This window comes from Sminthopsis crassicaudata, chromosome 1, assembly GCF_048593235.1.
Source record: "Sminthopsis crassicaudata isolate SCR6 chromosome 1, ASM4859323v1, whole genome shotgun sequence".
NCBI lineage: Eukaryota > Metazoa > Chordata > Mammalia > Dasyuromorphia > Dasyuridae > Sminthopsis > Sminthopsis crassicaudata.
Window position 1 is genome coordinate 437,345,760 of NC_133617.1, and position 26,949 is coordinate 437,372,708.

General features: G+C 36.1%; 1 protein-coding gene across 1 annotated transcript in view; it reads left to right on the top strand.

The window, feature by feature from the left end:
* Window positions 1-26,949, top strand: part of ABCC1 (ATP binding cassette subfamily C member 1 (ABCC1 blood group)) — a 145,275-nt gene that overhangs the window by 86,291 nt on the left and 32,035 nt on the right. Inside the window, exons 11-19 of the mRNA XM_074280626.1 lie at window positions 323-415; window positions 2,441-2,644; window positions 13,639-13,785; window positions 14,813-14,900; window positions 18,475-18,547; window positions 19,549-19,675; window positions 22,846-23,022; window positions 24,423-24,590; window positions 25,297-25,474. Of these exons, the coding sequence (XP_074136727.1) occupies window positions 323-415; window positions 2,441-2,644; window positions 13,639-13,785; window positions 14,813-14,900; window positions 18,475-18,547; window positions 19,549-19,675; window positions 22,846-23,022; window positions 24,423-24,590; window positions 25,297-25,474 (1,255 nt within the window). The remainder of the gene's footprint in view (window positions 1-322; window positions 416-2,440; window positions 2,645-13,638; window positions 13,786-14,812; window positions 14,901-18,474; window positions 18,548-19,548; window positions 19,676-22,845; window positions 23,023-24,422; window positions 24,591-25,296; window positions 25,475-26,949) is intronic.

Consider the following 26,949-nt stretch of genomic DNA (forward strand, 5'->3'; position numbering starts at 1 on the left):
TTTGCCCTCAAGGAATCAATTGTCTTCAAAAACATTCTCCCTCCCCCTCCAAAAAAAAAAAAAAAAGAATATATCTCAGTCTTTAAAGGTAGTGGCTAGAGGAGTTACTGAGCATATTTTGAATAATGACACCTTTGCCTAGGGTATGCATTTTTGTAGCAGATGATGCATTGGGAAGTGTTAATTCTTGTCTGTTCTCGTAGAGCTATTTTAAATTATTGGATTTTATTGCTCATTTGCTATTTCAAAGAGCTTCCCTTTTATAGGCAGGATTCTTCAAGGGCAATTGTTTCTTCTTAATTCTTCTTTCCTTCCCCCTTAGAATTTAGGGCCTTCTGTGTTAGCTGGAGTGGCTGTCATGATCCTCATGGTTCCCCTCAATGCTGTGATGGCCATGAAGACCAAAACCTACCAGGTAAGGCCTGATGAGAGTCCCAGGCTGGGCTTGGTACTGTTCTCCTCCTCTGCCAAATTTACTCAGATAAAAATCCTGTTACTGAATTAGAACAAGTGCTTGAAGGAGTATGGAACAGATTCTAGGTTGCTTATGGAATTTAAAATGTGAGAACTTGGCTATGCTTTTTGGAAATCATGAGCATGTAAATCTCTTAGATGAGTTCCAGGGCCCAGCCTTTATGGAACATAATGACATGCTCTTAAGAGATTGCCTTCTCTGACTGGGGGTAGGTCTTGAAATTGACTTATTTCTCAATCTGTCTTTAATGAGCAGATTTCCTTAAATTTATCTTTTTCTTGAATAAATATCATCTCAATTACTTGGCTTTGACTTTGCTTAAAAGAAAGGTTGCCTCCTTTGTCCCCTGGCAGAAACTCTAAATGACTGTTCTTGGCTTTGCTTTTTTTTAATCTGTAATTCACATTTTCCCCCTTGGTCTCTGGAGAGACTAATACGCAGCCTGCCAATGGAACCTGCAGTGGAGAAGGCCTGTCTATGATAAATGGGATCTCATTAAGGAGAAAAGTATGGCTTTTGGCTGGGCTGTGTGAGTCTTATGCTTTCAAAGTCTCACAGCTTAGGTTCAAAGCATCAATCTTGTCCATTATTCTTTATTTAAGCATGTCACCAGTAGCCTCCTTGCAAAGAAAACCATGATGCCAATGGAATTAAATTTGCCTTTAAAGATCAGTAAAAGTACAGAAAATTGCATGAGATGAAGGGCTGGAGAGGGAGACTTTGGGTTCTTCTAGATATCTGCAGTATAGGATTTTCTCTTTGATTTGTCAGAATTTCATAAATCTTGTTAATTTGAAGTTCTTAAAAGACCATCAGAGCAGCTCTCAAGTATAAGTTAAAGATTATCTGTATTCTGGAAATGTTATTGTCTTCCTTCAATAAATGGACCTTGGAAGGGGAAAAAAAATTACAATTCTAATTGTAATCACTCTCATTCTCTACTCCTTTCCATGGTCAACATCCCTTTTCTCCTAAGCCAGTGATTATGAGGAAAGAGGAAAAGAGTGAACAGAGAGGAAAAACAGCTCAAGGAAATAGAGAGATGGAGAAAAAGATGAGAGACTGGGGAAATTAAAAGATGCTCCATCAGTATTTGCCCAAAATATTTTACCTCATTTAGATCTAACTCAAGCTTTCTTCTTCTCCTCCTCCTCTTCCTACTCCTTCTACTCTTTCTTTTCTTCCTCCTCTTACTATACTCTTACTTTTTTCTTTTTTGTCCAACTTGCATTTAGTGACAAAAGTCCATCAACTGAGCTTTTCAGAACACTGCATTCTGGGCAGTAAAAAAATTAGATGATATACAAATTAGAACTCCAGTTCCCTATAACTCAACAAGTTCTCTGTTGACTCTGTGTCTTTTGTATAAATTTAGTAGATGCCTTGAAGTTGATTTGGGCAACAAAATTTAAATGATTTGGTATGTGATTTGGAGAGAAAAATGGAATATTTTAATAGCTTTTCTTGAAAAAAATGAACATTTTCTTTAGAAGTAAATGATGTGGTTTTTATGTTTTCTTTTTTAAAATAGTATTTTATTTTTTCCAATACATGCAAACATAGTTTCAACATTGATCTTTGCAAAATTTTATGTTCCAAATTTTTCTCCTCCCACCTGCCAAGATAACAAGAATGCAATATAGGTTAAACATGTATACTTATTCTAAGCATATTTCTGTATTTGCCATGATGTGCAAAAAAATCAGATCAAAAGGGAAAAAAGGCACGAGAAAGAAAAAAAAAAAGATCAAACGACAAGGTGAAAATATTATATGCATTTATCCACATTCAATCTCCATAGTTCTCTCTGGATGTTGAATTACCTTGAATCTTGGTGCAACTTTTTCACTACAATGCTACAGTAATAAGCGACAAGAGTAATTCTGTAGTTGACAAATCCAGTATACTTCTGAATTCACATATGGAAGGCCTCCCCTTAATTTTCAATTGCCTTTTTTCTCAAAGGTGGCCCACATGAAGAGCAAAGACAATCGAATCAAGTTGATGAATGAAATTCTCAATGGAATCAAAGTTCTGAAGCTGTATGCCTGGGAGTTGGCTTTCAAGGAGAAAGTGTTAGAGATCAGACAGGAGGAGCTGAAAGTGCTTAAGAAATCTGCTTATTTGGCAGCTGTGGGGACCTTCACCTGGGTTTGCACACCCTTCTTGGTAAGTGAGATTGATAGGAAACTTGTCCTTAAGTCATTTAAGAGTTACAGTTCTCTTTCTATGGTTCAGATCTTCCTGGAGAGATGGAGTCATGAGTGAAATGAAGTTCTTACTGAAGCCAGCTTTAAATTGTCAGAAGTGGTATCAAAAAGACTATAAAGTATAGGAAACATGTTTAAACAGAGTTTGATAATTGTTGGTTATTCATCAGAATACCATATTGTTCCTAGGTTTGTGCGTTTAAAAAAACCTTTCTCTAAACTGTGCCATTTATATCTCTAGAGGATCATGGAAACTCTAGAGGATCACATCTAGTCCAAAGTGTCTTAAAATGTGGGTCGTGACCCCATATAGGTTCATGTAAGTTAGTGTGGAGATCACAAAAAATTTGGCAATAATAAAAAGATATCAAATATTCTACCAAGATTTAATTTTTTATGTAAAAATAAGCAAGCACATCCACCTCAGAATGCAAATTTGCTTTTATATTTAACAAATGGCAAACATATATACACCAAAGAATTGTTTTAAAATAAATTTCTTTATTATTTATTATCAATAAATGTTTGATTTGTGCACCTATTTTGTGCATCTATATATGTGGGGTTGCATAAAAATTTCTCAGGTAAAAAAAGGGTTGAGAGTTAGAAAAAGGATAAGAAACCCTGATATCATTTTAGGATAGATCATATGATGGTATTCAGTTGTACTTTTCTTACAAAAATAGAGCTTTCTAAATGCAAAAAAGTATTAATAAATTTTTCTGTTCAGAAAAACTATATACCACAGTTTAAGCATCATAGTCTATTTGGTAGGAACTCAGCTAAATTGCACATGTAGGATCTCAAAATGATTTTTACCAAAGCATGTATCTGATCATATCATTTCCTTGTTCAGTTAATTCCAATGGTTGTTTGCCATAGAATCAAACACAGACTTCTCTGTTTGGCATTTAAATACCTTTACCACCTGTCTCTAATCTATCTTTCAGAGGCTATACAGTATCCTACATGATCCAGCCAGACTATCTTGCTGCTTCTCACATATAACATGATATTTCCCATCTCTGTGTATTTGTTTAGGCTATCCTTCATACCTAGAACACATTCCCACTTAATCTCTAACTCTTAGAATCCTTAGTTCCCTTCAATGCTCATCTCAAAGTTTTATCTCCTATGTGAAGCCATTTCTTTTCCCATCGGCTGTTTTAGAACATCTACCTCATAAATTATCTTGTATTTATTTCGTGAATGTTTATGCAGAAACGTATTGTCTCTCCCACTAGAGAATGAGTCTCTGAGTTTGGGTACTTCAACATTTCTGTTTTTATAGCTCCAGGGCCAAGCACAATGTTGAAATGTAGTAAGAACTTAATAAATGCTTATTTGATGGATTGATAAAGAAGAGAAAACAAACTATCATGAACATACTAGCCTTCCAAGCTCAGATTATCCTGTCCTTCAGCAAATATCATATCATATCCAAATGAATGTTTGCTGCAATTAGATTTCAATTAGTCTTAAGCATAACTTGGCAGAAAGGACATTGCTCTAGGAATCTGGAGATCAACCTGAGTTTTAGTGTTAAATCTGCTACTGCATTATGTGTGTGACCCTGAACAAATTATTTGTGGGCTTCAGTCTTCTCATGGATAAAATGGGGGGGAAGGGTGGAAGAGAGTATGAATGAATCATTTTAGGTAATATCTAAACCTGATCTGGAATATATTGACTCAGTATTCATTTGAACCCAAAAAACAATTTCCAACCATTAACAGGGACTTGAAGGAAAAAAATGAAATAAAATTTAAAAATAAAATAAAAATTAATACAAATATTTAAAATATTTATATTAGATAATATGACATAATATTATATAATAATAAAAATATTTAAAATTTTAAAAATTAAAAAATAAAATTGTGAAATGGAAAATGCACAGAAAACTTGGGGAAAAAATTGCAGTTATTAGATTGAGAGGTTGAAAGGTAACTTCCACAATTATTTCAGGCATGTGAATATTAGAAACTTGTATTTGGAAGCCATTCTCTGGTAGTATGAATCTTGGACCTTGAGTCAGAAACGCCTGAGTTCAAATCCTATCCCAGATACTTGGTAGCTGTGTGACCCTGAACAAGTCATATAATCTCCTTGTACTTTAGTTTCCCAATTTGAAGAATGAGGATGATAGCACCTATTTCACAGTTTCTTAATATTTGAAATCAGATCCTTATGACTGCATGATTTAGATTATTAATACTTTTATTAAATATTTTATAAGGTTTTGAGGAAATCTTAAAGGACAATATAATTAAGAGTTACAAAGTTTGTCATATTGTGACCAAAATAATTTTTATGTATAGGTCTTATCATATATTTCTGTTCAAAAATGTCTATTACTTCAAGAAAAGTCAAGCTCTTTTTATTGTCATTCAAGACTTTCTGAACTCTAGTATCATCCTGCTTAAAGAGTTGTATGATGCTTCAGCCCAAAAGGACTACTCTTTGGTAGCTCTGCTTTTCTGATTTTGTTCTTTAGCTCATACTGTCCTTCCTCCCCATATCGACCTCTAAAATTCTTCCCCATCCTTTAAAGCCCAACTAAGATGCCACTCTCCCATGAAATTTTTTCTCATTTCCCACCTATTGGTAAGTACTTTCCTTCTCAGCTCCTAAGTAATTGCAATGGCTATACTGGTCCATGCAAAGAGATTCAGAACCTGAGTTCTAAATCTGGGACTTTATTCAAGTCCCAGCTCTGCACTTTACTCTCTGTATGACCTTAAGCAAGTCAGTCCTTTTGAGTTTCAGATTCCTCATTTGTAAAGTGTAGGAGTTAGGCTAGATAACTTGTAGTGTCCTATTCCAGATCTAAATCTTTTATCATACTTTTATCTTGTAACTCTCTAGTATATTTAATATATACTGATATATAATTATGTATATGACTTATCCCCTTAACAGCTCTGTGACAGCAAATGTGATGTTTTATCTAAACTTTTATATCTTTTTCTGTGCTTTGTACTATGTTCTGCAGACAGTAGCTGATTAATAAGTGCTTGAATAGGGCAGCTAGGTGGTGCAGTGGATAGAGCACTCAGGAGGACCTGAGTTCAATTCTGCCCTCAGATACTTCCTAGCTGTGTAACCCTGGGCAAGTCACTTAACCCCAATTGCCTCAGGGAAAAAAATGCTTGAATAAATAAATGAATAAACCAAACTGTGTAGTGAAGCATAGTATTGGAAGTCAGGAAACTTATATTCTAATGTGGCCTTGGCAAAATTATTTCTCCTCACTTTAATAGCAATAACAACAACAATAATAGCATTTATAGATTGCTTTAAGGTTTGCAAAGCCCTTTACTATATTATCCCCATTGCTTCTTATTTGAGTTTCCTTATCTTCTATATAGTGGGGGAGTTGGGATTGATGGAGATGAAGTACTTTATTCTAAAAACTCCTGTTTTGTATTTTGCTTCATTCAGTGAAACCAATAGTTAGAGATGTCAGCCCGACTTGTTAGTTTTAGTCATCTTTTCCTGCTAGGCTATCTGAAAACAAGGAGTGAAAGCTTCCAAGGGAGTTGGAGGAGGATGGTGCATTCTTTCTTGACTTTTATATTTGTAGCTTATTCATTTATTTATTTTTGATGGGTGGAGTTGAAGTGCTGGTTGTATGACTGTGCTTAGAAGATGCCATCCATTCCAAATAAATCTTTTGCATAAAGCAGTCTAGAAGCAGGGGCATGGCTGAAAAAGTAGTAAAACTTGGCCACTGACTTAAAAGCCAAGGCCTCTGACTACATTAGGATAAAATATGTTCCTTCTGTTGGAAGACACCTAAATGTTCTTTTCACTGGAAGATTCTTTTCCTTCAATGTTGGTGAAATGTTTATACAAATGGAGGTATGATAAAAGACAGGAGACTGGGATGGTTGGGTGCTGGCAATAGGAATGTCACCAACCCATTTTTTATATGCTACTTTTCCCCCTGAAAATATAGCCTGCTATGTTTAAAGTTGGTTTACAGTAATGTAAATGGAAAGAATAAAAAAGTCCCTCATGAATGCTTTGTAATTAGAATGACCATTCTTGGCCCTAAAGAAAGATGAGAGAATGCATTTCTCCTGTTCATCCTCAAGCTTTCAAATTAATCTTCCTGAAGTTGCAGGTGTTGTATAATCATAGCATCCCTTCCCTCCTCTCCCTCCTCTCCCTTCTCTCCCCTCACTCCCCCATCCATTGAACTCCTGTGGTTCTCTATGACCTTCAGCATCCAGAGGTTTTAAAGCTCTTCTTGCCTTTACAGGATTCTTACGCCTTGTACTCTACAATCTAGTAACACTGGTTTCTTTGCAGTTCTTTACAAATGACACCTCTTCTCCTGATTCTGAGCATTTTTACTGCCTGTTCCCTGTACCTAGAACAGTTTTCCTTCTGACCTCCACCTACAAGTTTCTTTAAAGTCTCAGCAAAAGTCTTCAAGAAGCCTTTCCAAGTCTTCCTTAATCTCAGAGCCTTTATTCTGAGATAAAGTCTTTATCTTGTTATACATATTTGTTTGCTCCTGTGAGTAAGAGACTGTGAGTTTTTTGGGAGCCAGGATTGTTTGTTTTTTTCCCTTTCTCTGTATACCCAGTGTTTTTAGCATAATGCTTGACACATATTAGGTACTTTCAAGAAATGCTTGTTGACTGATACTGTTAGACTCAGTTATTGTGTGGGTTAGTTTTGCTGAACTGCTTTTTTTTTCCCATTTAAAAAATTCTCTCTTAGTATATTTCTTAATATTAATATAATATAATATATTTCTTAATATAATATTCATATATAATTTATAAATAAAAGGGATATAAAATTTTTAAAAATCAAAAAATTCTTAAATTGTATTAAATACCCTTAATGAAGAACATCATAACTGGATATTTTTTAAAGTACTGATATCTTTACTTTTCATATTCCCTTCATTTATTTATAAGCATAGCCCTCTTCATCCACCTATAAAGGATGGTTTAGGGCAAACCCCATCATCACTCTTGGACAAACAACTCTAAAGAACATGCCTTGGTATGATATCGATTGGTACTTTTTACTTGAATTGTAAAGGATACTCTTAGTGGGTGTGTGGGTATCTAGTATTTTGGAAATGTAGGTACCTTTTTCCCTCTGCAAAATATTGTGGGGGAAATAGGATAGTATTTTTTGCATCTTTTCTTCAGTCCCTAACTTGATAACTTGGTCTAGCTTAAAATAGTTGGTCCCAATTCTTTCACTCTTTTAAAAATTATTTTCCCATACAATGTACTAATCTATTTTTTTAATTTTTAAAAAAACCTAAACTTAATAGGAAATAGGAATAATTTTCATAGACACAGTAGAAAACAAAAAGAGGACATGAAACTGTGAATCTTCATTTCATGTTGCTTGCTTTAAAAAGTATTATTACATTTTCCTTATTACTTTCAAATCTGTCTTGTTTCCTCCAGAATTTTCTTCTTTTGCCTTGTATACATTAAAAAAAAAAATTTTAATGACTCTTGAGAGAGCATCACTTGTTAACTAACACATTTCCTTAATTAATAACCAAGAGGAAGTGAAAAAGGCATAAGCAAGCAAAATAAATACATGTATTATCCATGTTCAAAAATATTTGGTTCTGCCCTTTGAATCTTATACTTTTTGTTGGGAGCTAGTTTTCATGGATCATCATTGGTCTTCCGGAGACATAGTCAATTATTACATTAATTGGAGTTCTTAAGTCTTTCAAAATTGTCCTTATCATTGCTATTGTCCTTGTGTACGTTTTTCTTTGAGTTCTACTGATTTTATTCTGTATCCATTCACACTACTCAGGATTCTCATAAATCCTTTTGCCTGTTTTTATGGTAGAATTAGATTCCCTTACATTTATATACCACAGTTTGTTCAACCATTCTCCAGTTGTCTGAGGAGAGATCAAGGGCAAATCCTTTTCTTTTTTTTCCCACCTTTTAATCCTCACTTCAGATTTAGGAAAGCTGTTTTGCTTGTGACTGTTCTTTCTGTGATATAATCTTCTTTCTTATCCTCCCCACCCTCCTCCCTATTTGTTTTCCTATTCAGTTTCATGTATTTCTGTACCAAACTATTTGTGTGCAGTGTGCTAATCTTCAAATATGATGCCATTGACTCACTATCATTAGAACACATTCTTTAAAATTAAAAAAAATTTTTTTTGAGGATTTAAAAATGTTTTTAATTTCTTTTAACAGGCTGTGATTAGGGTACTTATTAAATTACTCTTACTGTGCAGTTACTTTGGAGGAATCAAAGTATATGACATAGTCATTCCCTTTATGTTTTTAGCAACTCAGTGAAGAAGCAGGCAAATCATATATGTATGAAATGAAGAAGAGAATAAGGCAATATGTAACAAAGTGCTGAAATGAATGGTATAGACTAAATGTTAGAGGTAATGATAGGGAGAGATGACATGGAAGAGTACATGGCATGTGTTGGACTTAAAGATGGACCTTTAGGAATAGATAAGATTTCAATAAGAAATGAAGACAGAGTATTCCAGTCTATTGGAAGAGATGAGAACATGAACCATGATGTGAATAAAAATGGAATATTTATGGGAAGATGAGTAAGCTGGCCATTCTGGAGTGAATAAATCAATTGAAAAAGACCATGTAATGGCAAAGGTAAAATTCAAACTCAAATCTCCTATTTTCTTGGCTCAGTGTTTTCTTTTGGCAAATATATTGCAAATAAATTTATTTTTTAAACTTTCCAATTAAAAAGTCTATATTTTTTACCCTTCTCCAATTGAGAAAGAGAAAAACAAAACCCTTGTTAAATATTCAGTCAAACAGATTCCCACATACAAAACTTGTCTCATTTTCCCTCCTGGTTTATTTGCATGGAAAAATCTTCCTAGGGCATAGTGGAGGATAGGTCCATTAATCAAGAAGGGATGCAAATAAAAAGAATGAAAGTTGTCATGTTCTTGGTTCAATTTTTTGAAGGTCTTTGGGGGCAGCCTTAGTTTGGAGAATAGCCCGGGGTTAAAGTCCAAATCCTTTATTAGCTCTTTCAAAAGTCTTATGTCCTTGCCTAGGGCTTCCGCTAGCTTTCTTAGAGGTATTTCCTAAGTAGGACAGGTGAGTCACCATGGTGGTGTGAGATGGGAAGAATGAATCTGAGTCCAAGGGCTTGTGCTTCAGCCTCCAGTCCGCTTGTCTTCCTTAGCTCTGAAATCTGGCTGAGGCTCCTAATTTATATACTCTATACTGAGTATAAATCAATCATTATATCATTAGGAAATCATTATTTGTTGTAAGATTAAATCAATCATACTGAACTTAGAGAACTATTAAGCACCATGCTAAACTAGATAACCATTGTCTCATCAATTCTACTTAGTACCTTGTAAGAATCTTCGTTTCAAGTTCAGAATTCTGGCCCATAACAGAAAGATTTCTCTTAAAAAAAATTAATAATAGCTTTTTATTTTCAAAATACATGCAAAGATAATTTTCAACATTCACCCTTGCAAAACCTTGTGTTCCAAATTTTCCTCCCTCTTTCCCTTCCTTCCCCCGTCCCCTCGATAGCAATAATCCAATATATATTAAACAATTTTTCTAAACATATTTCCACATTTATCATGCTGCACAAGAAAAATCATACCAAAAAGGACAAAAAAGAGAAGAAAAAAAGCAAGCAAAAAACATAAAAGGTGAAAATACTGTGTTGTGATCCACATTTAGTTCCCACAGTCCTCTTTCTATGTGCTGATGAATCTCTCCCTCACAAGTCTGTTGGAATTAGCCTGAATCAATGCTCTTTTTGAAAAGAGCCAAATTCTTCTTCTTGCTGTGTACAGTGTTCTCTTGGTTCTACTTACTGCACTTATTATCAGTTTATGTAAGTCTCTCCAAAACTCTCTGAAAGCATCCTGCTGGTCATTTCTTACAGAACAATAATATTCCATAACATTCATGTACCATTCTCTCAGTTTCCAGTTCTTTGCCACTATAAAAAGGGATGCTACGAACATTTTTGCACATTTGGGTCCTTTCAGATCCAGTAAACACACTACTGGATCAAAGAGTATACATAGTTTGGCCTTTTGGGCATAATTCCAAATTATTCTCCAGAATGGTTGAATCAATTCACAACTCTACCAACAATATGTTAGTGTCCCAGTTTTCCCATATTCCCTCCAACATTTATCATTATCTTTTCCTGTCATCTTAGCCAATCTGAGAGATGTATAGTGGTACCTCAGAAAAATAATCCTCTCTTTAGGATCCTATGTTTGAACAATAGGGGCAACAAATACACACACATGCACACATATGTATACATATACACAAGGTGTTCCAGTAGGCTTAGTAAAGTTTTAACCTATTATAGCCAAAACTTTTGGAACATCCTATATAAGGAGGGAAGAAAATAAGCATATATTATCATGTGCCAGACACTGTGCTAAGTACCTGTGGTATGGTTACAAGCAAAATAAGACAGTCACTACTCTCAATGTTATATTCTAATGGAGGAAAATCATCCATAAAAGGGGGAGAGACAAGGAGTTGGCACAGGAGCATGATTTTGAAGCCCAAAGAGAAGTTACAAGAACTGATAGAAAAGGAAGGCAGGATGGCCTAGGCCCTTCCACAAAACTGAGGGTTGAGAAGGAGCTTAAAGTGAGAGAGAAGAGATGGGCTGTGTGGAATATTCCAGGAGGAGGAGGCCCTATGAGTGCTGTCTACTTTATGTCAAGGAAGCCTCCATTGGTAAAGTCCAGAAAATCAGGGCCAGGAGGAAAGTGAAGATACAAGTCTATGCTAAATAAATATAACAACCACAAAAGAATAAATACCAGGTAATTTAGGAGATAGGGGATTTTTCAGTTGGTGGAATCAGAAAAGGTTGCATGTAGGAAGTAGTGCTTAAGATGTGTCTTAGAGGAAAATTGAGATTCTGTGAAGTAGAAATGCGGAGGGATAGAATGATCATTGTGAAAGCTAAGGAACAGAAGATGGAGTAAAAAAGGTGAAGAATGAGAGAAGGCCAGTTTGACTGGATCCCAGGGAGAAATATGCAGTGGGGATTGAAAAAACTAGATTAGGGTCATGTTAGGAATATATGTGGAATTTATATTGTGTCCTAAAGGCAATGAGGAAGCACTGGAATTTATTAATTAATTAGGGGAGGTATATGGTGAGAGTTGCACTTAAAATCACTTGGCAGTTAATATGGAGGATGGATTGGAGAGAGGTAAAGAGACCAATTAGGAAGCCATTGCTGTTGACTAAGGAGATGCTATGAGGACATAAGATTAGATGATGGCCCTATGAGTAGATGAAAGAGATAAGTAAGGTACTAGACTTAGTACTTTAGTACTAATTTGCAAGATTTAGCAACTGATGGGATATGTGGAATGAGAGAGTATGAAAGGAGTCAAGAATTAATTATACTGAGGTTATAAACTATGGAGTCTTGGAAGGTTCATGGTTCTTTTAAGAAAAATATGAAAGTTCAGTAAAGGGGAGAGTCCTTTAGGGAGAAAGAAAATGGGTTCTGTTTTAGACATTTCCAGTTTGAGATGTTTAGGATATGTATTTTATAATATCCATTAGACAGAAATTGAAGGTAGCATCTAAAGCTATTCTTGTGACTCATTAGCCTAGAGATGATAATTAAACCCACAGAAACTGATGATGCTATTTAAGAGTATGTTGAAAGGAAGAGAAGGGTCCAAGGTAAAGCCTTGGAGAATGTCTAATGTTAGGGCATATGATATGGATATAATGAGTCAATAAAGAAGACTGAGAAGTGGTCAGACAGATAGGAGGAAAATCCTCGAAGTAAGAAGAACTGAGAGGAGTACTTGATCAATCACATCAAATGCAGTAGAAATGTTTAATCTATTAGATTATTAGATTTTGCTCTTAGGAGATAATTGGTAATTTTGAAGAAAGTAGTTTGTGTTTAGGTCAGAAACTGAATAGCAGAGGGTTGAAGAGTAAGGAGAAGAAGCAATCAGAAAACAATGATGTGGTTAGCTTTTTCTATGAATTTGGCTGAGAAAGAAAATAGAGATGAAGGCAGAAATAATAAGAACTAACAATAGATTGGAAGAGTCAATCAAAAACACTAAGCCTTAATTGTGAATTCGGGAGGCTGATGGTACTCTTGAGATTAATAAGAAAGTTAAAAAAGGGAAAAGAAAATAAGTTCTGTTTTGACATGCTGAATTTGTTATACTTCTGGGACTTACAGATTGACCTGTGTAGGATTGGAGCTCAGGAGACAAATAAGGACTGGATATTTAACTGTGAATCATCTGTTTAGAGATGATCATCTGACCCCCCCAGGAGCTATTGAGAGCATTAATCAAGTTTTTTAAAAAAAGAGAAAAGTAAAGGAGGTCCAGAATGGAACCTTGGAAGATACTGGTAATGGGCTGATGGCACAAATGAAGATTCAGCAAAGGAGACAATACAGAGGAGGAGAACAAGGAAAGAGCAGATCATGGTAATAAGAGAAGAGAGAATATCTAGGAGAAGATGATTGTGTCAGAGACTATGAAGAGATAAAGAACAAAAGACCTGGTTTTTATTTCTTGTTTTTGAGCTCTTCTGTTGTTGTTGTTGTTTTTGGTTTTTTTTGGAGAGGCTGTGGTACCCTTGTTGTCATGGTAAACAGTCAAAAGGCCCATGTTCAGATTCTAACTTCATCACTTAATAGTTACTTGTCCTAATCATTTGGTCTCTCTAAACCTTAGTTTACTCATTTGTAAAAAGTATACTACCACAATACTAACTTAACCTCATGAATAAGATGATTTATGCAGAGTATTTGGTCATTTGTAAATAAAAGTAAGCGCCTATTGTTTTTCCCACATGCCCTTTAATAGTCTGGAAGCACCAAATGCATTTGGTGAGTGTAAATAAGATTGTGAATTTGATGGAAGAAAACTGAAATTTCATTTCTTTATTTCAGGTAGCTCTGTCTACTTTTGCAGTCTATGTGACAGTAGATGATAACAACGTCCTGGATGCCCAGAAAGCTTTTGTTTCTCTGGCCTTATTCAACATTCTCCGGTTTCCCCTGAATATACTTCCAATGGTCATTAGCAGCATTGTACAGGTACAAGTCTAGAATGGATATATGATTTCCAAGATAAGGAATTCTTAGAAAAACATTGTTTAAAAAAAGTATTTCTCTACAGTCCCAGTTCATGCCTTTTACTGTTATGTTAGAACTACATCAATCAAGTTTATATAGAAACTTGAGTCCCTCCCCAATACCCATGATTTATATCTACACGTTAAGAGTTAGCTATATAGGTAGAGGCTGACATATGGGGGTTTTAGAAATGACAATAGAGAAAAAGCCCTAGAACTTGAGCTTTTTACATGTTTGTCCTTTATAACAAGGCATAGAGCCAGTTCTGATTTTCCAAAGTCTGTGCCAGCAAACTACAAAGTCTGGCAGATGGGAAGAGCCTAGTCATAGTGTGATGACCCATATATGCTTATGTCTGTCATCCATGAACCAGTCCGGTTGAGTTCAAATTGGTTGGCCATTAGTTGTTGAATTTTCTCACCCACATAAGTAAAGAAGGCCTCTGTGTTGTTGGGAGGGGTAATCCACATAGGTGAAGTCCCAGATCCTTGGAAGCAGAATTTTAGAAGCATCTCCTTTCAGAAGCACTTTTAAACAAGGGTTCATCCTCACTTATAAGTCTGTTTGTTTGCAAAATTCAATTTCAGAAAATCTCGGTGAATATAACCCAGTGTTGTGTCTTTGAGAGTGTTAGGTTTTTAAAGAACTTAAATATAGCTGCAAAACCACTGGAAGTGAACCCAACAGAACCACTAGTTTAAATGGAACCATTTGTAGACATACAAGTCAGAGTGAATTGTAGGGCATCTGGCTTTTGAAAAACTAAACACTTTAGAGGGGCAGAGAGGAAGCTTCCAAAATGAATGTTTGAGTGTTCGAAGGACTCCTGTGAAAATATCAAGAAGACAGACTAACTTACTTTTTGGTAGGATGAAGATGGATGGATTAGGAAAAGATTGTTATAAAGGATTTTTTTAAAGTAGCTTTTAAATCTGATGCTATTTTTAAAAAGAACAACCACTACTACTTATAATTGCTATCTGTTTAGGCAAGTGTTTCCTTGAAACGCCTCAGGGTATTCCTTTCTCATGAAGAACTGGAGCCAGACAGCATAGAGAGAAAGTCTATCAAAGATGGTGAGTATTTGTTTTCTCTTGCTGTGTCATAACACCCTGTCTTTCACCCCTCCCTTTTCCCCTTCACACCCTTTCTTTTTCTTGGCTTTCTTTGTACTTTAGTTCTACCCTGCAGTTTATTTAGCACAGAGGAAAATGCCAAGGGTTGGGAGAAAGGCAGAGTGGAATATGAAGAGTATTATTCCTACTATCTTGTTGAATTTCCATCTTCTCCTCAGTCCCACCGGGATGCCTGCAGTGTGAACTTTCTAAACAGGCTTAGGGCTGCCCACTTTATCTTCCTGCTGAGGAGGCAGTTCAGGGCAGATAGCTTCAAGTTTCAGTCTTTTTCATTAGAGGCAATAGTTATTCTCTGCAGGCCTAGAGACAAAAGTCCTACATAGCACAGGAAGGATACTGGTTCCTCTTAAGTCAAATTTGTCTGTGAAACTGTGTGAGTTGAAACTTGAGGAAGATGGGGGCAGGTTTCTCATTATAGCTAAAGCTTACTATCTTCAGGTATTTGAAAATCTCAAAGTACAGAGTCTCTTTTGAATAATTTATAGGCATCTTTAATCTTTTTGTCTAGTCTGGTGAAGCCTATGGACCCCTCTCAGAAAGTTTTTAAATGTCTTAAATAAAATAACATTGGAAAACAAGTTTTTGAAATAATTATAAAATTGTTTTCTTGCCTGAGTTTTCAGAATCTTTAAAATCTATCCATTAACCCCTGTAATCCTTAACATCTTCCCATTAACCCCATCCCACAGTCTATCTGTGGACTCCAGGTTCTAAGAACTCTGTAAAGTATCTATTTTAGGCACCTAACTGCTCCATAATTTTGACTTTTTCAATGAATCTGCCCTCCACATATTTAACATTTTTCTTTTTAAATACTTTATTTTCCCAATTTTATTTTTATACTTTATTTTCCCCTAGTATGTATAAAAACCAATTTTTAAACTTTTTTTTTTTTTTTTTACAAATTTAGGTTCCAAATTATCTTCCACTCTTTCTTCCCTCCCCATCATTAAGAAAATAAGCAGTTTAATAAAAGTTATATATGTGTAGTTACACAAAACATATCTTCATATTAGTTATGCAATTCAAGAAAACATAGACAAAAAAAAAAGACCAAGAAAAATAAAAAAGTAAAATAATATTTTGATCTGCATTCAGACTCCCATCAGTTCTTTCTCTGGAGGTGGATAGCATTTTTCATCATAGGTCCTTCAGAATTGTCTTGGATCATTGTATTGTTGAAAAAGTCTTTCACATTTGGTTATTGTACAATATTGCTTTTACTATGTACAATGTTCTGGTTCTGCTCACTTCACTTTGCATCAGTTCATATAAGTCTTCCCAGGTTTTTCTGAAATCTTTTTGCTTATCATTTCTTAGAGCACAGAAAGAAGTATTCCATGACAAGCATATACCACAACTCATTCAGCCATTCCCCAACTGATGGTATACTTCTTTTTAATTATGAACTTCATGAGGTATCTAGGTGACAGTGTCTAGAGTGCTGGATCCAAAATTAGGAAGACTTCAGATCAAATCCTATCTTAAAGTCTTAGTATTTAGGTGCAGTGATCCTGGGCAAGTTATACAGTCAGACTTGGCTTCCTCATATGCAAAATAGGAATAATAATAGCATCTACCTTACAGAGTTATTGTGAGAATCAAGAGAGATAAGCTTTGTAAACTGCTTTGTAAGCCTTAAAGTGCTATTATGTAAGTACTAGCTTTCACCATCATCATCACCTGCAACTATGATAGCAGCTGTCAGCCAGAACTTGCAGTTGATGTAATCTTTCTTAAGTTTTTAGTTCTTCGGTAAGTTTTCATTTATCCAATAAGATACATATCTTTCATGGAAAATTCCATCCTTCTTTGAACAGATGTCTGAGTGCCCAGGTTGTGCTTATTACTTTGCTGAGTCTGCAAGAAATAATGAGTCTAAAGCAGAGTTCCTGACCTCTAGAATAGGATAAGCTTCTTATCATCTAATTCACAGCCTCAGAGATTTAGAGCCAGGAGGGACTCTTATTTGTAGATGAGGAATTGAGGTACAAAGAGGTTAGGGATTGGTAATACTGGGAGTGGAATCCAGATTCTTTATTTCAAATTCATCACTCTGTTCATTCTGTGGTTATTAAGATGAGACTTATTTTAGGATACATAGAAATGTTAATATAACAGAATGTTATTAAATTCTAAAATTAGTGTCATAAGCAAGTCATGGCCATAGAAGTTTAGGTGAAAGACTGATGATTTTGAATTGCATTAATTAGCCAAGGGTGAAATAATATTTGAACCTCAGAACTGGGGCTGAAATAGGAGAGAAAAGATAGAATGGGCCTGAAGCAAGGCAGTTTGAATATTTGATGAGACAGGGAGGATGATGAGTATATATAATGGTGGAGAGTGGAGGAAGATTGATTTTGTAGATTAGAGAATTCATATAAAATTATTATGGAAAATAAGTTTGGAAATGTAGAATAGAACCAAATGGTGGAAGACCTTGAATGCCAGTCTTTTGAGAAGCTCACATTTCATGATATGGGTCCAAGGGGGCAAACTTTTGATGATTTGGGGTAGGAAAAAAAAGATCATGATAAAATCAGTACTTCATGAAGATTGCTCTTCCATGGAGTACGGAATAGATTGGAAGTTCATTTTGTCAGATAATACTACATAAAGGCTTACATTGAGTTGGGAATGAAAATTAAAAGGTGATTATGAGAAATATATCTAGGTGGTGTGGTAGGCTGAACTCTAGACCCAGATTTCAAAACTGACTTCAGACAGTTACTTGCTGTATGGCCCAGGGCAAGTCACTTAATTCTGTTTGCTTCAGCTTCCTTATCTATAAAATGAAATGGGGAAGAAAATGGCAAACCACTTTATTATATCTGCCAAGAAATTCTCAAATGGAGTCACAGAAAGTCAGTCACAAGTGAAAAAGAATGAGGAACAACAATAAAAAGGAGAGGAATGAATTAGATGACTTTTGAAGCTCCTTCTTTCCTCATATCTATAATCTAAAAGTGGCTAAATGTTTCTTCTTCCCTTTTTTTTTTTTTTTTTTTTTTTTTTTTTTGGCTAGACATCTAGAGTTAAGTGACTTGCGTAGGGTCCCAGCTAGTGTTAAGTGTCTCTGGCAAGGTTTGAACTCAGATCCTCCTGACACCAGGTCAGGTGATTTATTGCACCATCTAGCTGTTCCCTCCCCCCCCCCCCTGCTATTATTCTCCTAGTCTTCATTTGTTTGGAGTAGGATTGTGTTCTCAGCTGATATCTGCATACATAGCAGAATCTCTAACCCACACTCTCCCTTGACTTCTGCTTGGTGGCTGAATTTGTTTAGTATTGGATAATCCTGTGTAGCTTTAAGTCTTTAGAATATCCCAGAATTCTGTTATATTTCCCTTAAAGTGTGGTTTCCTCTGCCAAAGCTATCGTCATGCTGATTTTAGTTCTTCTTTGGGTTCCATCAACTCCAGCTTGCTAGAGAAGACAGGAACCCAGTTTTGACAAGTTAGACCCTGCGATGGCATCTGGTCCCTTCTGATTTGTTACTGTTGCCTTTCAGGTGGTGGTGCCAGTGTCACTGTAAAAAATGCCACATTTACCTGGTCGAGAAATGATCCTCCAACTCTGAATGGGTAAGTCAGGGCAAGCATTCCAAAATCTCGGAGGTCCCTGCAAATGTTTCCTCTTTCTGGGGGATGGTCTCCTTCCCTCCCATCCTCAAACTAGATCTATGTATGCCTGCTGTTGAAGACCACATATTAAGCTACTTTGATTGCCTACCAAGTAGAATGGCCCTCTTAAGAATGTTCCCATTGTCCTGCCAAGTACTGCTTTCTCTCTGTAGCTATCTCTGTCTTTCTGTTCTCTTTCCTTTCAGTTCCTTATCTTTATTAGGCAGCACAGTGTTAAGGGAAGTGACCTCTGTTCCCTTGGCAGCCTGTCTGCGGGTGGCCTATGTCTTTCATGTCAGTCCATTCTTAACAGCTTGCCTACCGTAGATACATTGTTCAGCGTTAAAGCTAGATGAACAGGTTCTAAAAAATGCTAAGTCCAGAAGGGAAACTAAAGGGTTTTGTCCATCTTCTTGTCTCCTAAAAATAAAATACATTTAGTTTTACATGACTGCACTTGTATATATGATATCAGATTTCTTACTATCGCAGGGAGGGACCAGAAAGGGACGGTGGGAGGAAGGGGTAGAATTTGGAACACAGAACTTTTATTTAAATGTTTAAAGATTGTTTTTACATGTAATTAGGGAAAAATAAGAAATTGTATTTTTAAAAATACATTTAGATTTGGTAGATAGTTGCTTGGTATTTCTGAAAAATTCCCAGAGGAATAGACCTTTTTTTGGTCACATTTGACATCTGATTCTCTTTATCATGAGGAAGGCCTCTCTTATCTCATCCTCATCCTCCTTACTAAAACATAAGCCTTTTGTCTTTAGTGGAGTGAGAAGAAAGAAATCTCTCTTTGAAGGTGCAAGGACTCTTCTCATAGTCATTCACTTCTGTTTCTTCATCTTTCTCTTCTTTAGTTCTCTCATTCCTTCTGATCAGGGGTAATTAAACCAGCCCCTTGCCTGTCTTGTTTGCTAAAGATGCTGGTTATTCTTCTTATTTCCTTTTAGCATCACTTTCACTGTGCCAGAAGGTGCCTTGGTTGCTGTGTTGGGCCAAGTGGGCTGTGGGAAATCATCCCTGCTGTCTGCACTCTTGGCTGAGATGGACAAAATGGAAGGACATGTGTCTATAAAGGTATATTCTTAGCAGCTAGAATAGAAGGGAAGGGGTTTAACTCCATAGAAGAAAACTGGGGAAAGATACCTTCTGACTTATCAGGAATATGAAGGGCATAGAAATAGGGATGATGATGATGAAAATAAAGATAATATTATTGGTAATAATGATGATGATGATGATAGTACTAATACTAAAATAATAATAGTAATAGCTAGCATATATATAATATTGCTTTAATGTTTGCAAAGCACTTTACAAATACATTTAGTCCTCACAACTCATTAAATAAAGTATAATGAAGATAAATGTGACTATATAAATTAGTAAATAATTATAAATAAATATTATGTGCCAGGTCCTGTGCTAAGTAACTTATAATTATTTTCTCATTTGATTCTCACAACAATCCTGGCAGGTTAGTGCTATTATTATCCTATTTTTACAGATAAGGAAAGTGTGGCAGACAGAGATGAAGTGTCTTGCTTAGGGTCACACAGCTAACAAATTTTTTAAAGCTGGATTTGAACTTGGATGTTTCTGACTGGAACAGCTAGAAGGCCTGAAGTCAGGGAGATACGAATTCAAAGGTAGTGATTTAGCTGCCCTGCTGAGCTATCCAATACCTCAAACTGCTTGTTACAAAGTCTTTCCTAATTGTGACCTTGCAAGAGGCTGTTATATTGTATATATAAGACTCATTTGCATTGTGAGATAGTAGAAATCTGGCTTTTCCTCACTGTCCAAGCAAATTACTTCCCTAGTCACCTCCTCCTCCTTACCTCCATTCCCCTAGGCCTTGCATCTGCAAACTGAGAGCATCTGACTAGAAGATCTCTAAATTATAAATTCTAGGCCCCTATGACTTATAATTAATAATATCCTTTGAAAGTGTTCTACTGTAAGTAGGGTGATCATTACCCCAGTAGTCTTGTTTTCCTCCTTTGTTGCTTTCTAGCAAACATTCCTTATTTCACTGAATTCATGGCCTCATCTGTATTGGTATTACATCTTAGCTGTGGATTGAAATATATCTCTACCTCCTTTTTCTGTACCATTCTGGAACATTTCAGGACATCCTAGCCCTCTTCCTCCCTATTAGAGAGGCAAGTTACTTGATATCTCTATGACACATTCTCCATGTTTTAAAAATAAGGAACTTGAACTTGCTGACCTCTACGGTCCTATCCAGCTCTACATCTTTGAGTATATGATGATTTCCAAATCAAATCTGTCATTGATTATGAAATGTCAAATAAACTTCAGCCCAGTCCAGAGAGAAGACTCATAAATTTAAAATTATAGCAGCAGGATCTGAATGAATAAGGCTAAGACACTTGGGTTAAAGATAAAGTAAACTAATTGTGAAAATGCCAATTTACCATCAGCCTACTTTGCCTCATAAATCATTAACATAAAAGCCATCAATAGCTAAGAATTAATTACTTGGAATTCCAGACACATCCTGCCTTTTACTTGAAAAAGTTGCTAATATATGACTTTTTTTTTCTTTGCACACAAGACCCAGACAATTTATGAAAGAAGATACTATTTCTGATATTTTATTTGGCAAGACTTGTGTTTATTATTTCAAATTATCCTAAATTCTGAATGAATGAAAGCTGTATTAATGAGATTAATTTTAATTATATCATAGTTTTTAATGGAATTTTCACCCCTGAAATGGCCATATTAAAGATAGTTATCTGCAAGGCAGTACCATATATTCTAGTGTAGGTGAGGTAGAAAGCAGAGATCAAATCTCACTCATGGAAATAGCTGTGGGTCTATCACTTCATGGGGGAGGAATGGGTAGACAGTAGTTTTATCTGGAAAACCATAGGAATTTGGGTGAACTGCAAGCTCAGCCTCAATCAGCAATGAACTGTGGCAGCCAAAAAAGCCAAAATGATCTTACATCATGAGAACCAAATTTCCAGGAATAAGGATATGATAAACCCAGTGACTTTTAATGGAGCATTATGTTCAGTTCTACTTAATAGGGGTAATTGATCATCTAGACAGCATCTATAGGCAGGCAATTAGGATGGTAAATGAACTTCTAAGAGTTTATATCCTATAAGAATGGAAACAAGAAGACTCAGAGGGAGCACAATCATTGTGTTTGCATGTGGAAAAAGGATTAGTCTGGTTCTCTTTGACCTCAAATGGTAGAAGTAGAAATTACAGGTAGAAGTCACAAAGGGTGAAGGAGGGAGGGGTAAAATTTGGAACTCAAAACTTTAAAAAAATGTTAAAAAAAATTGTTTTAACATTTGAGAAAAATAACATTTTAAATAAGGGGAGAAAAAGAAGTTGCAAGGGAGAAGTGTAAGCTTGCTCTAATTGTTATTCAGGCATGGCAGCAAGTACATTTTGATTGCTTTTTCTATACCAAGCAGTTTGCTAAGTGCTTACAGATATAATATGCAAAAATAAAGAATAGTTTTGCCCTCAAGGAGCTTACTTTCTGTTGGAGAAAGACAAGACACAAAAAGAAGCTTAAGTCTGGGTGGAATGTGGTGCTGAAAGGGTCCTGGGGAGTGTAAAAGTTACCAAAAATCAGAAGCAGATCCAGAAGGGCCCGGGCCCCTCCCCCAAAATGGAAGCATCAAAAGAACTCATCAGTGAAAGAAGGATGTTTCAGAGTGAGGAGATAGGTCCCAGACACCAAGATGGTATCTGGTTGTCATCTTCAAGTACAAACTGGCTTACTACTTGTTGGGTTTGTTATAATGAGGATTCTTTTTCAGAACTTTGAACTAGATGGCTGCTAACATCCTCTCAAACACTAGAAAAAATTTCTGTGATTTATTTCCCTATGTCTATTTCTTTACCTCTAAAATATACCTGTTTCACTTACTTCCTAGGGTGTGCCTATAACATTTGTGTTTTGACAACTCAGTCGACATAGATCCCTAAAGAGTGTATGTTGACTTAGAAAATGCCTATTAACATTATCTGTGTTCTATTGTATTTTTATTTATTTTGTTAACTGTCTTGTCTGGTTTAGGCAACACTGAGAGTGTTGAACCTTCTAGCTTATGTTTGATACCTCTGCCTTAGAATATCTATTAAGATAATAAATGTGTAAAAGGATTTTTTAGAATACAAAACACTGTATAGATGCTTGAGAGTAATGGTGTGTGTTTTGTCTCCTGTCTTTCCCTTTCTCGTGCCTTATATAGGGTTCTGTGGCTTACGTCCCCCAGCAGGCTTGGATCCAGAATGCTTCTCTTAGGGAAAACGTTCTATTTGGCCGACCGCTCCAAGAGCGGTTCTACAAGGCTGTGATTGAATCCTGTGCGTTACTCCCAGACTTGGAAATCTTGCCCAGTGGAGACCGGACAGAGATTGGAGAAAAGGTTGGTAAAATGTTGGCTTTAGCCCTTTTGAGAGAAAAATTCTGTCCTAAGCATCTAGGGCTAAGTGCTGTGAGAGACAACAAAGTAACAACTGGATTGGAAGTTAGAAGATGTGGGTTTGGGGTCTCACCTGTGCTATTTACTGGCCCAGTGGCCTTCAATAAGCTTTTTAACCCTTCTGACTTCTGGCTCCTTCTTCTATAATATAAGATTGATAATTATCCCAGCAGTGCTAGCTTCAGAAACGCAGAGTACTTAGTAACGACAGGATGACTTGGACCAATCACATTCTCCTTAGACCTCAGTTTCTTTTATCTGTCCTCTGCTTTATCCACTCTGCCACTTGATTATTATGTGGATTCAATGAAGTAACACAAGTAAAGGTACTTTAAAGTGCTATAGAGATGTGAGGAATTGTTCTGAGGTGACAGTAGCCTTTTTTTTTTTTTTTTTTTTTTTTTTTAAAAGCAATGCCTTGGGGTAGCCCTCATCTATCTGGGAATGTAGCGGCATTTGAGTCAGGTGAATAGCTTGCTTAATAGATTTGAAAACCAAATTTCTTATATGAAGTCAGGGGCCCTCTGGATGACCTGTGCCTGAAACCCTCAGTTGAAATGGAGCTGAGGACCAAATAAAACACGGCACAGCTGACTCAACACTTTTCCCAGGCAGTTTAAAATTCCAGACTGACTCTCATGCTCAGGGATTGCAAACTTGCTTTAATATTAAATGAAACAAAACAGTAAATCTGCTGGTGCTTCCTCTCTCTCCTAAGCCCCTTCAAACCAAAACTAACATCATAAAGCAGTTTGGTGCCCTGGACCTGGAGTTAGGGAGGCCTGAATTCAAATATAGCTTTGGACAGTTATTAGGTATGTGATCCTGGGTGAGTCACTTAATTTCTGTCTGCCTTGGTTTCCTCATCTGTAAACTTGAAAGCATTATAGAAATGCTAGTTATTATTATTATCATTATAAAACTAACTAATGATTTTTAGATTACCTAGAATTTGGGGTATCCATGCTACTATTGTCTTCCATCAGGATGAATGAATGGACATTCAGAACCTCCCTACTACCATTCATGAATTTCTTGTGGCTCACTGTGTTTCTTTTTTCTTGGAGGGTCAAGGGAGATTTTTTTTAATCCTGAACTTAAATACCAAATAAAATTAACATTTCCATATACACAATAGAACAAAAGAGGATTGAACATGAAACTGTGAGTCTCCATTAAGAATAATTTGCTTTTCTTTTTGGGATAACAAATTCAGCATGTAATTTTGAAGCTGCCTGATTGTCTGTGGTTCCTTCTGACTTTTTCTGTTATTATCAAACTCACTGTTTTTCTTAAGAAGTTCATAAAGCTTGGCTTAAAATGTTTTTAACCTATTTTTCTAGGGTGTAAATCTGTCTGGTGGTCAGAAGCAACGAGTGAGCCTGGCACGGGCAGTTTACTGTGATTCAGATGTATACCTCTTTGATGATCCCCTCTCTGCAGTGGATGCCCATGTGGGAAAACACATATTTGAAAAAGTGATTGGCCCTCAGGGAATGCTAAAAAACAAGGTATTAAAGAGGTTGGGTTTTGCAGTCAAGGATAGAGGTGTAGACAGAATGACCATTGCTTTTAGATAGATCATAGAACTTATTGTTCTATGTGGGTCAGAGACAGGAAGCAAGAGTTGGAAAAAGGGAAAAATGTCTGTCATTTTTCTTCTCCCCCCCCTTTTTTTTTTAATGTGTTCCCTTTAGGACTTCTTAGCTTTCTATTTCTTTTTTGAGTGTGATTTTAATCATTTTGGTTTGAGACCTTTGTAAATCTCCCTGAGATAGTTTTGTCCAACTCTAGATTGTTTAATAAAAATTCTCAGATTCTTTATCACCATAAGGATTGATTCATTCATTTTGACTGGCTAAAGGAGCCTTTCTTTTCTAATGTAAGCAAAAATGGTGGTGGGTCCTCAGAGGCAAATTTCCATGCCAAGACCTCAATAAGTCATATAGATTGATTTTTTTTCTGCAGAGAGGCCTGTAGGCTAAGAATTTGGAGCCCAGAAATCATCAGTGACTTCTTGGAAGATAGGGAAATATGGTTTCCTTCCTTCTTAGCTTTATACTTCAGAGTATCTTCTGGCAGACACTGATCCTAATAGCCATTTTCTTGTTTGGTCTGTTATGCCATAGGGAGTTTATAATCAACCATATTTGTCGGAATAGATGGTTGTCGGTGTCTGGATGGGGTGTAATCAAATTTTTGTGCTTGTGTTTTTAGACCCGAATATTGGTAACTCACGGGGTCAGCTACCTGTCCCAGGTGGATGTGATCATTGTGATGAGTAATGGTAAGATCTCTGAGATGGGCTCATACCAGGAGCTGCTGGATCGAGATGGAGCATTTGCAGAGTTTCTCCGAACTTATTCCAATACTGAACAGAACGTGGAAGATGGAGGTAAGGACAGGGTGAGAAGAGATGCTACCTTGAGGTACCCATTTTCTTCCAGTTCTATACTCTTCTGTTTGCTTATTTGGCCTCTTTACATGAGAGATGTCAGGAGCTAGTCTAAGTTCTGACTTTTACTTACAAGTGTGGCCTGAGTTTATCACTACTTGAATACAGAAATGTTCTCACCAAGCTCATGGCCTTTCCTTTCTTCCAGATCAATACAAAAAAGACTTAGATGTTCTTCTCTTAATACATATGTCCTGGCAGCCAACAACTGAGAATTACTATTTTCTTGTTTCTCTTAGTGTAGAATCTAAGACTTAGAAGTAAAAGACAGAAATGGAGAAGCTTTTGGTATTCTTGAAGCAATACAAAGCAGAAGAGGCAGCTCTGGGTTGACATGGATATGTTTGCTGTTGTCTTTTTGTGTCTGATCTTAGAGGAAGGACAACTTAGAGTGACTTTTAGGAAGAGTCATTATTTACTTTTTCATTATTGATGCCTTGCATTTAATTCCAAAAAGCTCAGTCCTTACTTTCCTTTTCTCTGCCTGTCAGGCAAGATTAAAGTTTAGGGAATAATTTTTTTCCATCCCTTTTTTTATTGCTCTGTGCTAACATTCATTTATCATAGTACCTATAATTTTAGTAGCAAAACTGACACTGTGATCTTTTAAATCACAATTTCCAGTTATTCTCAGGCCTTGTATTCACTCTGAGAAGTAAGTAGCAATTTGTTTTGTTTTATCTTTGCACTAGATTTTTCTGGGGCTCATGTTGTGGTCCTTTGTCTCTTTAGTCTAAGGGGGATAATTGTTGTTCATTTGGAGTTTTCTTGACAAAAATACTGGCATGATTCTCCATTTCCTGTTCCAATCTATTTTATAGATGAGGAAACTGAGGTAAACAAGGTTAAGTGATATGCTCAGGGTCACAGCTAATTAATATGAGAGTGGATTTGAATCCAGGTCTTTCTGATTCCAGGTCTGGTGCTCTACCCACTGTGCCACCTAATTGCCTCCCTTCCCCTTCTCCCCCACCCCAAGAGATGGTAGCAAAGGCTACCTGATCTGATTGCTTCATTTTTTAAAAGATAATCTTGGAAATGCTTAGTCTCTTATAAACTGTCCTTAGGAATTTAGACTAGTTTACTGATCTCCAGGATCAAGAAAAGAGTTTTTAAAACTTCTCCTTTGAAAAAAGTTTTTGTTTCTTTTTTTTTTTAATCAGGGAGCATTTGTTTCCCTTTTACCTGCCCCTTCTTCATGAAAAACAAAACAAAATCCAAGCTCTTCTAACAGATATGCAGAGCCAAATCTGACCATTTCCAAATATCATGTCTCATTTTGCATCCTAAATACTTTATCTCTTTATCAGGAGGTAGGTAGTTTTGTGTTTTTTTTTTTTTTTTCCCCTCATTGGGCCTCTGGCATCATAATTGGTCATTACACTGATCAGAGCTCTCTGTCTTTAGATTAGAGC